The 14,944-nt window shown below is 37.6% G+C and overlaps 1 protein-coding gene across 2 annotated transcripts; it reads right to left on the bottom strand.

The window, feature by feature from the left end:
• Nucleotides 1-1,020: 1,020 nt before the first annotated feature.
• LOC113768638 (diacylglycerol kinase 1) lies at nt 1,021-9,083 on the bottom strand. Of its 2 annotated transcripts, none has more exons than XM_027313077.1 (8): nt 8,849-9,083; nt 6,502-8,009; nt 5,016-5,382; nt 4,352-4,428; nt 2,679-2,798; nt 2,336-2,500; nt 2,027-2,164; nt 1,021-1,452 (listed from the first exon to the last, which is right to left on the bottom strand). In XM_027313077.1, the coding sequence occupies exons 2-8, from the start codon at nt 7,681-7,683 to the stop codon at nt 1,303-1,305; spliced, it is 2,199 nt and encodes a 732-aa protein (XP_027168878.1). In that variant the 5' UTR covers nt 7,684-8,009; nt 8,849-9,083; the 3' UTR covers nt 1,021-1,302. The 2 variants fall into 2 exon arrangements, with proteins under 2 accessions (XP_027168878.1, XP_027168879.1); XM_027313078.1 differs by having other exon boundaries at nt 6,502-7,940.
• Nucleotides 9,084-14,944: the final 5,861 nt, after the last annotated feature.

The raw sequence follows: 14,944 nt of genomic DNA, 5'->3' as shown, positions 1-14,944 counted from the left end.
AGCATAGAATATAGCGACCTTTTCCTCAATAAGCATGCCACATTATTCATCAGCTTGGCAGTTGGCAGAACTCATGATTCATAAAGCTTTAAACTTCGTCCCTCATAGAAGATAGAAAATCACTAGTGTAGAAGCCAGTAGTGTTCATGGAGATTCCAGCTGAGCAACACAAGGGAAATATGGCTCATGCTCATATTCTAAACCCCCTCATCACCACAACAAACCCTAAGAACGATAGGAGCGACCTCTATGACTCATTCGAGCTTCAAGCTGTTATGAAACAGCTTAACCGTGCCATTGAGGGTTCAAAGGCTCTTTTGTCTCCCAGCTCCTACTACCTGAATTCCCCTTATTACAGACGACGGTTAGACCATATCTACAAAGAAAATGCTAAAGCACCTAGGAAAATATCAGGTTCAATGAACAACAATGGAGGTGTCGAGATGATGACAACCGCAAGAAACTGTAAGGGGCTGCAGCACCTATGGAGGAAGGTGAAACAAACTTTTGTTGCGAGAACCAAATTTCAAGAAAGTTGAAGGTCCCTGTATTTCTTGAGCAAATTGTGCAAGCTCTAGGGTTCTTGTATTGTATCATAATAATAGTCCTTTTATACCCTAACCACAGTTCGAATACAGTACGAGTGTTTGTGTTTTTGTGCCATATCACCTTTGTGTTTTTGTGCCATATCACCTTTGAACAATCTCAAAAGGAACATTAAAGGATTCAATGTCTTACCCAGATTCTGCTATTTAAAGTACTTTTTGAGTCCTTTCTTAAGCTTGAGCTTTTGAGAGATTACCCAGTCCCAGCCAGCAGGGTGATTGACAACAAAAAGAGAACCCACCTTCTAGTTATTTGGGGGAAATTCCGACGGAATCCACCATCCCTCCAACTAAAACCACGGGGGCTTGGATTGTGACAAATGAATGTACAGTATACAAAGTTCTGGAATTAGCCATGCAAAGCACAATCATGATGTGAAGAGATGTTTGAAGTGTAGGTTCGAATGCTAGATGGTAGTACACGAGAATAGGTACAATCGCAAAGCCGCCACAACAAAATGCCTCTTCTTGAGAATGTTAATCAAAGTCGTACACAAACAAGTTCAAGCTAGAAGCAATTAACAATTCAAAAAATTAAAACTACATTTTAGACAAGATGGTATCTGTGCATATATGCAGAAGGTGATAAGACGCTCTGAAACCTATATTACAAAATCAGAACAACTATTCTCGTGAAAACGTTGATCCACGAAGCAGGTATGCTTGTATAGCTGAACATGTTTACGTGTATATAAATCTAGGACAGTCTCAGTGCCATTTCTTGAAGAAGCGATCGCTTTTGTGATGCATTAATTACATGGTTGGATTCAGCATTTTCAAGCACATCAGTAATTATGGCTGCCGCATGACCAAGAGGTTCTTCTGCTGCTCTTCTCAACATAAAAGCCTGCAGCAGAAAGGGGAATGCAATATAAGTAATAATCTCACTGTTCTTTTTTCCCCTGAGAAATTGGAACTTATCCAACACTATGTTAAACATCGGCACACATGCATTTTTTTCTTTCGCAATTTTGAGAAAGCACTGATTAAAGAAGCCACCATAGTTTCTGCATGGACTTCTATAATTCTAGGTGTTCAAAAAAGCCGTCCCTGTTGGTCCAATTTCCCTACATGCAAAACGTATGTTGCCAAATGCAGAATCCAGAATCCAGAAAAGCTTATCATATAGGCCATACCCCTCTACAGGCAAGGCCCTGCTACAACTTCCCCTGCTGCTTTTAGATTTTACCTTTCCTTTTCCCTTTTCTTTTTTTTTTGGAGAGGCAGGGGGTGTGGTGGGTGGAAGTGTCGTTAGTTTTTTCCTCTTGCAGAAGAAGGGAGTGGGGCTGGGGAAGGGATTGGGGGGAGAGTTGCATGCCATGTGTAGGAGCTGCTTTGATTTCAAGTTACAATGACCTGGAATCTCTTTCTGAAGGAGCTCTAGAGAAGAAGAGGGAAAGAGGAAATGCAAGGAGTGAAACCTGTCCGTGGTGTGATATAGCCAATGTACACGTTCGCTGAAACCATGGTTCTCCATCTATTTGTACAGGCAATGCAGCAAACAGCTGGATCTTGATGGATTGCCCCTGAGCAAGTCTACGTGCCCTGGAAAGACCAACCTATTTTTATAGATAAGGATTAGATCCATTACCAGAATTCGAAGTCCAAGAGGGTCTCAAAAGAGAATAAATTGGTCCTAATCTGATATGCAAGTCAAAATGTCCTATCACTGGGCAGCAACATTTTCCGTCTGCATGTGTGATACAGACTTCAAGTCACAACTGCCATACCTGGAGCTTTCCAAGATGCCATGTTCCTGAAATGCTTACAACCTCGAGCATCTTATCATGCATTGATTGAGGATCAAAATTATCTTCTGTTTCATCCTCATTTTGCCACAAGTCTACTCCACCCATATAGCTTCCAATGTTTGCAACTAGAACACCTTCAGCATCCTGCGAATGATCACAAATAAAACACCACATTTTCATAATATAAATAAAACAAGAGGAAAAAAAAAGGATGAACAAATTACATCAAATTCTAATTAAGCAGACAAGAACCACAAGCTAGAATAAAAGGGTAGAAAGGAAACAGTTGAAGCAAGTTCATCATTTGCAAGCTAGTACCCACCTCAGGGACCTCAATCTCAACACCGTCAACTTCCACACGAACTTGCCAGGGAAAATCTGCAAAGGTCCTGTCCATAATACTTCTTGCCCCTTCTCTTGCATAAAGAACTTTATTCATGAACTGGAATTACAGAGGCAATAACTTTAGTTCCACGGGAAATGCAAAATCACAAAATTATCAAGAACAAATGATAGTCATAGTAGGATATGTTGACCACACGTGCCGAACTCCAAAACGGGAAGAAGACATGCATGACTTGAATGATTTTCACACAGCACTATCCTTTTCAAACAACAAATGATAATCTATCCATAAAAAAATCACTGTAATTGAATACAGAAAAGTACTTTACAAAATAGAACAAATAATTAAATCTACTCACACACGTAGTGGAAGAAGCATAAGTAAAGGAATCAGCACATGACAATGGAAAGAAGTTTCACATCAGTTTTCCATTCACTTCCTAATCCCTCCTTCCTCCTTTCCACTCCCTTACCATCAAAACATAAAATAATAATTCATAAAACCAAAAATCCTGTGGAAGTCAAGAGTGGGCAAGGACAAAGAATGACTAAAACCTTAGGGCAAAAGAAGGGATTCAGCAAAGTTTATTTGTTTGGAGATGTAACCACAAAAAAAAAAAAAAAAAAAGCAGGCTTTTCTAAGCAAAAATTCTCTGGATACTTAATACAGGCAATATCTCAAGTATTTTGTCCATAATTGTTGAGAAGAGACAAAAGACTGCAGAATGGAACAAGAAGTAAAACACCAGCCAAGGCAATCGAATTCTTTTTGGAGTTTACATTGTTTTGCCTTCTGTCTCGAGAAATGCTCACACTGGGTGGTTGATCCTAATGAAATCTAAGTGGAATGCCTATGAGTTCAACTTCTTGCTCTTAGTTTTCATTCTACTATTGTTCCTCCTAAACTCCAACCAATTCCCTCTCCTATCTTAGATTCTCAAAACTTTCTATCAGAAACTTAAATTTTCTACATCTAAGGGTTCTGAAATCAGATTTTATCCACTGGTGTTTCTTGGAGCTGCATCACCAAGTCCAAATCAACTTCTACCAATCAATATTAATCTTCAAACATCTGTGCATATTTAGGCATAAAACCCTGTTGCAGCGCCACATATCATGCATACTGCCATTGCCATTATATACCCATGAAATATGTCAGACAAAAAGAGGAGAAGGGGGCCCACCGGGGGGGGGGTGGGAAGTTCCCTTGCTTCACAAAAGTACTACTCCTAGAGTCTTGTAATCAAATATGGCAATCTGTTGGACACTAACCTATTTCAAGGGGCTGACTACTCCAAGCAAACAGCACTACAGATTCTCCACTCGAACATAAAAGTCCATCTTTATTTGGAGTTCTATAATGATTTTTGCAAGTTAAAGATCCATAATCATGCAGTTAGCATGGTCAGTTCTTTGTGAAGAAAGGCCAAAGTACAAAAGTAAAAGACACCATTTCAAGTTTATAATCACTTAGTCCTACCACATTAGATATAATCAGCATGATCCTACCACATTTGATATAATCAGTGTGATTGGTACATCATTCTTATGCTACGTCAAAAACAAATTTAGGAGACAAACCAGCAACTTGGATCTTTATCTAGAGTTCAGCAGCTAATGCAAGCTATAGTGTGAAGTAAGCAAATTTACCTGGTTATAAAACTTTTCTGGATTTTCCTCTCTCAGATTATGTATGTCCAAGGCAACCTTAGCATCACAACCAACCCCTGTGGCAAAACTAGCCCAAGTTCAAACAACAAAGACGAGAAAACATCCTTGAAGAATCACAAACCAAATACACAATCCAGGTTGCAGGGGGACCTAAAAAATTCCAATAAGATTTATAACACATGTTGAGCTTTCACAATGTCTTCTTTTCAAATGAAATTCCGACTTTTCCCCAGCCACAATTTCAAAAGAAATAGAAAGATAAAAATAGAAAACAAAATCACCTTTAAACAATTAATGCACAAGAGCATACTGATACTAAAAGAAATAAGTCAAGCATCTAAAAAACCTGCTGTCACTAGTCACAACCCAATAAAAAGAGAGGGAAAGAGACAGAAAGGATTAATAGTAGGCTTCCCATGCAAATTTGATGAGTTGGCATCTTCAGATGTAGCATCAGCAATACTATCATCCCTAAAATGGGTAATTCATCGTGTCTGGAGCTATTCATGGTATTCAGTGAACAAAGCTACTCATTTAGTAGCCCAAGAGTATAATGTAGCACTTCGCATTTTTTAACTGTCTTATATGCTATCAAACACATACATAAACATAAACTCATCAACAAAGAGAGCTGCCAACTTACCAAGATAGTTATTCATGAACTTTGGAGCTTGCAGTGGTTTTCCCTGTTGGTTTAAAATTGAAACCTTCCATCGATCAAGAATGGTAACCGCCGCATTTTCTATGTGATTTAATAATGTGCAAAGGCCTCCTTGTCTCTCAACTGAACCTAGACCCCCACCCCATGAAAGAACTCGAGCCAAATCATTTCCAGTTCCTGCAGGAAGAATAGCCATAGGCGGAGGAGAAACAAAATTTTGCTTGTCGATGGCATTCAAAACCCAGCCAACAGTGCCATCTCCTCCACAAACAAGGACTCTGAAGTGGGGTACCCTTCTAAATAAATATAAACCAACTTCAGGTCCCTGTGCAGAGCTAAGCTCGAAAACCTGTAGCAGATCATGGAGAACCATACAGCATAATTGTATCTTATGGAAAGAAAAAAGGGGGAAGTTTGGGGGGGGAGGAGAAGAGGAAAGCAACACATCATTTCAACTACCAGACTGACAAAGTGTCTTAACATCTTGGGGAGCACCAGTCCAATAAATCATCATTAAAATAAAGTCTTAGATACTGGAAAGCAACGCTCTATGATGGTAAGTAAAAAAAATAGAAATCAAATAATTGAAAAAAAAAATTTATGCATTCTTCCTTTCTCATGTGATCCAATATTTAATATGTCTGAGCAATTGCAGTTGCCACAGAACAATTTGCTCACTAAACTACATCGCCATTCATTAACATCTACAACCCTAAATTTTCCACAAACCCTGTTTTTTACCACATGGTATTTTGGGGTATGAAAAATATCACCACCAACACTGAGTAGCCACAAAATAAAGAGCCTATTTTCATTCTCTGTAATCTGTATGAATGCAGAAAACAAAATTATGAAAAGCTAGTACCACCCAACTAATGAGTTTCAGCTTTTTTAGCTTTCAATCACGTAAAAGCTAGACCAAAAAAAAAAAAAAACAGCAGTTCGGTCAGCATATTGTAACTTTTTTGTTTCCAATGGAAGATGGTCATAAACTTGGAAACTCAATTTTAAATTGAGATCCAATATGGAATAAAACGGCCAACATGTTTCCCACTTTGTTTGTGAACCTTTATACAGTATTAACTCTCAAGTATTCCATTCTTTTCAGTCAAATGCTGCCCTATATGATTCAACAGTGGAAGGACAAATAAAGGGGAAAAATCATGTTCTTATTCAATGAAATACTCATTTGGCACACTCCAACAGTATGCTTAAAAGGAAGGAAGCGGGTAGTCAAAAAAGGCAAGTAGGGGTATAAAAAAGAGGATAGTAGGTGGATAAATATGTAAAACCATTTACACCAAAATATTTGAAGGGTAATCTGGAAAACCATTTACGCCAAAACCTTTTTAGGCTTTATACATACTAAGATGAAATTGGACAAACTTGATCTACCCACAAGCAAACGCATGCACACGTACACAGAGCACAGAGCGAAAGAGAGATTAGCTGAGTGCAAAACTCTTACTTGAACAGGATTCAGTAGAATGTTCAGTCGCTGACGCAGTGAATCTCCCCTTTGGGCTCCGCTCTTCTTATTTATGAACACTAGCAATGGTCTTGCATCTGAAGGCAAATCAACCAATTCATAGCTTTGTCTCATCCTAGCTAAATGCAACTCATCCTTTTGATTGATTGATGAACTTCTTTTAAAGCTAGGCTGGGACTCCATCTTTTTTACTCCACCATTCTGTTGCACATCTGCACTGTCTGGGCTTACACCATTGTTGCAGTTTTCCTCCACTCCGTGCAAACCATTAACTCGTGGACTATCAGCTGCGCTTTCTGTGGATGCGTCACTGATAACACTACTATTACCTTTGTCTGCAGTGGCTTCATGATTGTGTTTATGTTTTTTACCTTGACTTCTTATACTGGCACGGACAGATGACGCAATCTCATTGGCACCATGTGTAATAGAGCTTAAAATTCGACCTGCAGAAGTCCTATTCAATTCCTTAACAAAAAGAGGTGATAGAATAAGTCTGCTAAAAGGGCCCAAATCGCAAATGTCACCACTGTCATTAGAGAAACTACCGTGACAGTCAACATGTACCAAGCGCTGACACCATAAACAACACCATATAGGGGAGCCACCAAGAAAAGAACTACTGCATGGCTCTTCACAATAGCTACAGAAAGATGATTCATCAGGTTGATCCATAACATCTGCCCAGCGCAATGCCCACTGATGCATCACTTGCTCATATCCAAGCATAGACACACACTTGCAATCCTTATGTGCATTTGAGGAGCAGCTAAGATGAGCTGCTGAACCACATATGCTGCAACGATGAATAAAACTATCTGAAGCCCCAATGGGACCAAGAGCTTGTGAAGGTGACATGGATTTTAAGCACACGCAGCAGTTTAAACTTTTCCCACGATATCCAGATTCCAAAATCCATGTATGAGGGGCCACAGGAACCTTGGTTCTTGCTTTTGGGTTCTTCTTTGACCTGGAAATGGCTTTCATCCAACTCAAATTGATATTTCTTCTCCACTGGAAAGCTGTGTAGAATATTGTCAAAATTCCTACCAAACCAGCAATAAAGCAAGAGAGGACAAAGAGGCGAGACTCTCCCATATCAGATGGATTTTTGCTGATCCAGCTGGGAAGCTGGAACTCAGACTCCCTATAGTCCTCCATTCTTTATATCCTATGTAACTAATTCGAGTATATTCTCATGGTGAAAACAAGACACGAACTATGCTGGTTCTAACAAATACTAGTCACATGGCAAAACCCCAAAATCCTAAAGTAGTACGATATCATTAAAGTTCGACCACAATCTTATACAATCCAGCAAAGCCTACATAGAAACGATCCCAGCAGAACTTAATTTATGAAATTCCATGGTTGGACGCCACACAGATAAGTTCGTTTCTTCAGCATTCTGGAACCACCTATAACTCCAGCAAAACCCAAAACCTATTATCAGCTCCCGAATCGGATGACGAAAAAGCAGATATTACCTGCTACAGTTCATCTCTGTCATTTTATATTCAAGTAAAAACGCATAAAATCAACATAAACACCAGAGAGAACAAATAAATCCATGCAAAAATGTGTCTAAATCACATTAGAGAAAAATAACAAGCCTCAGTTCAGATATAGGGCTTTTCTAATTGATCTCTTCTTTATTTTTCGCTTGGACACGGGCCATGTTCAAATTTGTCTTCTCATATTGAATCTAATGAACAACTACAAGACTTACATTTGACTTACATTTCTTAGCGGATTTTCCTGACTTTACGTTTTAGCAAGTCTCAAATATGAATTGCAGGTGATTCTAAATCAAAGAACTAGTTTCTATTTCAATTCCTCCATCTTACCTCCCCTAATTTTGACAAATCAAACTACACAGTACCGCTCGACAAAAATCCCGCCTCGTGACTATCCAAATTTGGCAAAAAAATGCAACACCCTATCAAAAATTTGGACCTCCTAGACAATATATATTGCCCGAGACAACATTTGTATTAGAACAAAAACCCATAGTGCAAATAAAAATATAGCAATTACATCATTAATTTCCAACCGAAAAAACAAAATAAGAGCAAAAGATACAATCAACAAATTAACTCACTTGTTTCCAAAGCAACAAACCACTAGCTCAAAAACCCCAAAAAAAAAAAACTTATTTACACCTCAAAAAGACGCAAATTAAGAACAAAACATGCTACTGTATAAGTAATTTTTATCTGATCACATACACCATAAAAGATAGTTTAATTAACTTCCAAAAAAAATCAAAATAATTAAATACATCGTAGAAAAGCAAATAAAAGAAATATATATCAGAAAAAAATACCTATATTGCCGCCCGCCACGGCAGTCTAGTATTATCCGAAGAGCAAAGATCACATCCCTCCGGTTAAAACCGCAGAAATCCGAAAATAATTGCAACAGAGAAATAAAAAGGCAAAAATCGAAAGAAAAATGTGCAGTTCTGATTGGAATAGTGTTTGAATTGTGTGTCTCTATTAAGATTTTTTAGGTTTTGAAGCAAAGAAAAACCGGAATCCAAATACACTATTTTTCTAAGGAAAAAACAAAAGAACATTTAATATTTTATTTTATTTTAACAAATGTTTTCTTTTTTTCTATTTGTTTATTTCTGCTTTTGTTGTTCGAGAGTTGAGATTCATTTTGTTAAAGTCTAGAGAAGGGCGGAGAGCTCGTCAGATTCACAGGATGTATACGTGGCACCTAAGGAGGATCGTAAAGTGAAGGAAGTCGGGCCCAGTGTCTGAATCAACTTTGGCGTCTCTTTGGATCCTAACTCCCCTAGCTCCTAACCAAATGTTTAGAAGATTGTTTGTATGGTTTTTTTTTTTTTTGGTAAAAGATTGTTTGTGTTGTGTTTTTTTTCGGGTATTTTTTCAAAAAATTTTGCTATAGCACATTTTTTTGATAACTTTTAATGCCTATGAGTCATGGTTAGAGGTGTCAAAATGTGTGACTCCAATAGAGTTATAATTAGAAATGTTAAAATGGGTGACTCGAACGGATTTAAACGGGTAGTGAGTATAATGAAGTCAACTCATTTATATTAATTTAATAAATGAGTTAAAATGGATCAATCCATTTATACCAATTTAATAAATGGAGAAATTGGATATGGTACATTCAATGTGTGTGCAATAATAAAAGATTTACAAATAAAAAAATGTTTTCTTTTTTTAAATGAAAAATAAATTGGATTTTCTAATAGTGATGGACACTCAAAAATGCAATTAAGTTCCACCCCATCTACTATGTATATATACTCTGTTCAGTTACCAATTGGCTGAACAGTGGTTCTTTGTGGGTCCCCCTTAGATTGCTTTAGGGCCGGTCTTCGATTAACTCCTGCGTTTGTTTAAATTAGGTGGGTGTGTGTGTGGGTTATTTATCGATTTCGATAAAAAAAAATACTATGTATATATTCATGGTAAGTGTTAATAATTAATTTTATCTCGTGCATTTGTATACTTTCTCTAATTAACTTTTATTTTTTTTTAAAATCTAATACTTGAACTAGATTTTAATGGGCAAGATAGACACAATAAGTAAATAAATAAATAAATAAATATATATGTATATAGCAAATGGAAGTGACAAATCACTAACCTCACGAAGATAGTGGCAATCAAAGAAGATATACTTTAAGTGGAGCATGTAACAGCCCCACTTTCCCCTAAGGCGAACCAAAGGGGTTAGCGGACTGCCTGCTCAGCTCTCGCCAGGACTACGGATCAGTTCACGTCGATATAATACGTTCCGGAACATACCCACGCGCGTAAACAAGTCAAAATCACAAAATAAAAAAAACGAAAATCGAAGCCGATGATGAACAGTACCGGCCACGTCAGAATCCAGATACTAGGCCGAGAGTAGCCAAAATTTTTCTTTTACCGTTTGAAATACGAGTTGATCCGAAATTCAACCAAATATCAACCAAACATACATACATTGAAATGTAACATTTACAAGCCAAAGCGGCATATCAAAAATCATTCATTACGAATATACATGTTCGGTTTGCCAATCAAAAGAAAGTGAACCCAATACACATTAGGGTTTCATTCAAAGAGCTATCCAAAAGATACATTTACATGAGCTCAACTTGACAACCAACAATTATAACCTTTCCAAAAGTGGTCATTTTCCTGTAAGGAAAACAAATGGAATGAAATGAGTTTAAACCCAGTGAGTTACTACCACATAAGCAACAAAGATCACATAAGCATAATCTTTCATTTCAAGTACACAATTAAGAAGTAAAACAAGTCGGTAAAAGGATACGGACGGCTCTCAAGAGCCCATTTTCACACTTACATTCTTGATCCAATCTCATTGACTCTCCGTCAACGTTTATGAGTACCAACCGTAGAACCCACTTCACTCCCATCCCTTCCACCAAACATACCCCAACCGGGCCCGCACTCCAATCAGTAGCTTTTGGTAATACTCGAGTTTACCGGAATCAAGAGTCTCATTACTACAAGATTCCCCAGTACAGTCCCCGTGGCATGTCAATTTTCACGACCAAACCCTCGCCGGCTCGATTCAATTGACTACCAACGGGGTTGAGCTCAGTAGTACAGTAAGGCCGTTGGATACTCGTCCAAACGACACCAAATCAGTTTTTCATGAAGTGAATTCAATATCTCATATAGCAAGTGCAGTATATCAGTGAAGCGGTAAACAGTCATTAACGGTATCACAAGGGGTGAGGGCGGTCAAGTACACCCTCACCTCAATCCATTCCAATAGCCAAATAAGCCTTCAAGGCATCAAAATCACATATAGCAAAGCCACATTGTAACATTCAAGTGAGTAGTATACTCACCAATCAAGTAGGTGATGTTTCATGCACCGTCGTTAAAAGGACGTCGTGAACCCCCGTCACGTCCTAAAACATACAAACAAATACAATGAGACTCGATAACGAGTCATAAAGCCATGTCAATCACAACCCCAATAGAGTTTCATATGCATATATAAGCATTATAGCAAACCAGAAAATCAGGAAATGTAACTAACTTGGCCCTAACAACAAAAATAGTTTTGTCCTCATTATGCGGTAATGGTACAAATTGCGCTACGCTTATCGGATGAGGGTGCAAGACCCACCATCTCGAAGCTAAAAGACAGGGCTACAACAATGTAGAAGGCCACTCAGTCCAAATCCTAGCACAACTAGGTCAAATATGCAAAATACCAAACCAGAACCTTAATTGCAGGTTTACAAATTCCACTATGCTGTAATTAGTCCAACTAAGTCTATACAAGTCCAAATTCATTGATTCCAAAGGCATATGGTAGATAAGATATCAAGCTACATTTCATCAGAAGACCTTAACAACCAAATCCAAAGCAATTCCAGTCAAAACAGCCAATTACAGGCGCAGTTCGGCCATCCTGAAGAACCCAGAACAGCAACAGTAAAATCGACTTTTCTCACTCTACACAACTGCGATGAACCTGAAATTTTACAGGCACCTCAAACACATCAATACCTATAACTTTCATGTTTTAAGCCAAGGCCAATTCGGCCTCTAACCATGAGATACAAAACCGGATAGAATTGGGGATATAAAACCCTAACTTTCTCAAATTCCTTCCAAACCCAAAATTGCTTGCAATAACCAATCATGTACACCTACTATAGTCATTAACCATCATTTCCAACCATCATAGATAGCCACAACATCATGATCACATTAAACCAGAAAATTCATCAATAAATGGAAAACTTCACCAATTCATCTCAAACCAAGAAATAAACCACAAAATCATCACTTTAGCTACCATTAAGCACAACTTAAGCTTGATTAAGTGTAGGAGGAAGTTCAAACACCACTTACCTAGAACACAAGAGAGGGAGAGTTGTAGGACACCTTAGCTTCCTTGAACACTTCCACAAAATCACTTACTAGCACCAAATGGAGGGATTTTATGGAGTAGAAACAAATTTAAGCAATTGGTTTGGATGATTTGCACTAGATGGTAGCTAAAATTTTGAAGAGTTCTCTTCCTTCCTTTGCTCAAGAGTGCCGACCAAGAGGGAGAAGAAAAGAGTGAATTTTGGTGATTTTTTTGAGATATTTCATCACTTGGTAAGACAAGTCAAAAAGTGAATAGTTGTCAACAAAGACAACCAATGGCCATGTGACACTTGTCACTCCATAAATGCAAGTCTATCCTTCTTTTTCCCTCTCACATCAATCACTTCACCTCCTCTACTTATCTCTTAATACCCGATAAATTTCAACCAGTATCCGAAACTCAACCTAATTGGCCGAATTTTTTCGAACTTTTCGCACTAGTGGGCCCCACGTCCGTTATATATCCGTAATTTTTCAAACACTATCCAATACTAGAAAAATCATCTAAAAAACTATAATTACTCATAAAATTCACCAGGAAAATTTCCTAAGCCAGAAAATGCAGAAAACATGCCATTAAAGGGGAAAAACCCTAGGAAAATTATTAGGGAAAAAATACGGGTTCTCACAGAGCAAGTTTGGTGAAAATTATGTATAATGCATTCCTATTGTTTGAAAACTGTCAGCTAATCCATTTTAATTGTTTAGACATCGTCAACTTTTCTAAAATCAAAGGATAGTTGCCATTAGATTTCAAGAATTATTGATCATAATTATTGTCTTTGGTCGACTAATAGATCGTTTATTTTCAACTGGGTAATTAGGCCATAACTCGTCGTGATGAAGAAGCAAAGAAAATGAAAATGAAATAAAAATTCTTGGCAGGAAATGATCAACTAAATCTATTATCTTTGTGACACGGTCCACACGAGTTCGTGCACCTGATCAGCCAAGACATGCAATGTCATAAGGGTTGTGCTGTGAAAACTTAGGATCAGTAGTAGAGGAAATTTTGTTATCCAACTAATTAGGAATGTTGAATGGGAAGGAAATTTTCTCATGTGACTCCATGAGGGCGCACGAAATGATTATAGAGGAAGTAATTGTATTGTATCAAACCTTGTGATATCAAGCTAACGCAAAACAAATATGATTTTGACCAAAAAAAATAGAGGCTTTATCTAATGCAACCCATAAGAGTAAAGCCATAGAGGCTAAGATCAACATATGGAACTTCTTTTAGAGCCTTGATATGTTTGTTGAAGTGTTTAGAGTCTTATAAATAATCTATAGAATGCTCTAGGCATTGTAGTAGAGTCTAGAAGCCTTGTATATAAAAAACTTAGGGACTAGAATAGTGCGAAACCTTCTACAGGTTGTCACTTGTGTAGTAAAGAGCAAGGAACATTTAAGACGATAGCGGAATATTCTAGGGAGCAAGCTTGTGTAACTTAGGAGTAGAAGAGTCTAGAACAATTTTGAATCTTGAAAGCTTGCCTATAAATAGGGAAAGACCTCTATACTTATAACTATTGAAGTAGTAAACCATTCAAGCAATCAAGAAATAATGAGTTGCTCTACAATTACAAATTTTGTACCGTTGCTCCTTCCGTCTAAGTAAAGCAAATTTAAAGTTACTCCTACCAAGCCAACCTTCAAAAAATTTATTCCACTGACTGAAACCTACACTTAGCAATTACTTCATCTTCTCCGAGCAACAACTACAAAAACTGTTGTTATCAACCAAGTTGAGTCTGCTGCTACTAACATATGCCTAAGGTATTCATTCCTCTGCCATGTAGTGATAGCATATTTGACATTCGAAAGTGAGTTTGGGATTTCGATGAGTGCTATAAAGGTGAGGCGTTGGGTTTAGATCTAAAAATACACAAGAGCTGCTGGAGAAGGAGTTCTTCTGATTAGGATTGGTAGCAACTTTCATCTATTATTTTGCTTTTTTTGAGCTCTGTCCTGTGGTTGGAAAGGAAGGAGCTAATCAACCGATATTTCCCAATTACTTTGTCCTAACACTACGCCAATTTTGTGCCCTACCGTGGTTGGCAATTTCAAATGGACTAGTCATATTGGTTTTACAATTTGCGCACTTTGATTTTGGTAGTTTCATGTTAGAACAAACCAATTACTGCGGCTGCTGCTGCGTATGTGTTGAACCGGAAACACATGAAATTAGGGTTAGCATCGGGCATTCTCCCTATTGTATGCATTTATATTTCAATCATGAATCATTAATTGATATTCATGGTTGTGTAACTTTTTTTGTGACTCCAGTTTCTTATTCACCATCCTCTTGCACTTGAAGAATTGACTGGATAAGTAGTTTTAATTTTGCTGTAAGGCATGTTGGCTTTTCAAAACAATTTGCCTGTAAAATTTTATACAATTAACATACACATAGAATAAAGTGTAGCTTAACTAACAAAAATTGTATACAATTAACATGCACATAGAAATTTTTTCATATGTTCAAAAATTTAATCGGTATTCTAGTATGTTGCCTGTGTTACGAAGTGATG

The sequence above is a fragment of the Coffea eugenioides genome, chromosome 4 (genome assembly GCF_003713205.1).
Source record: "Coffea eugenioides isolate CCC68of chromosome 4, Ceug_1.0, whole genome shotgun sequence".
NCBI classification, from domain to species: domain Eukaryota; kingdom Viridiplantae; phylum Streptophyta; class Magnoliopsida; order Gentianales; family Rubiaceae; genus Coffea; species Coffea eugenioides.
Note: the sequence above shows the minus strand (reverse complement) of the source record. Positions and strands in the feature narration are given on the sequence as shown.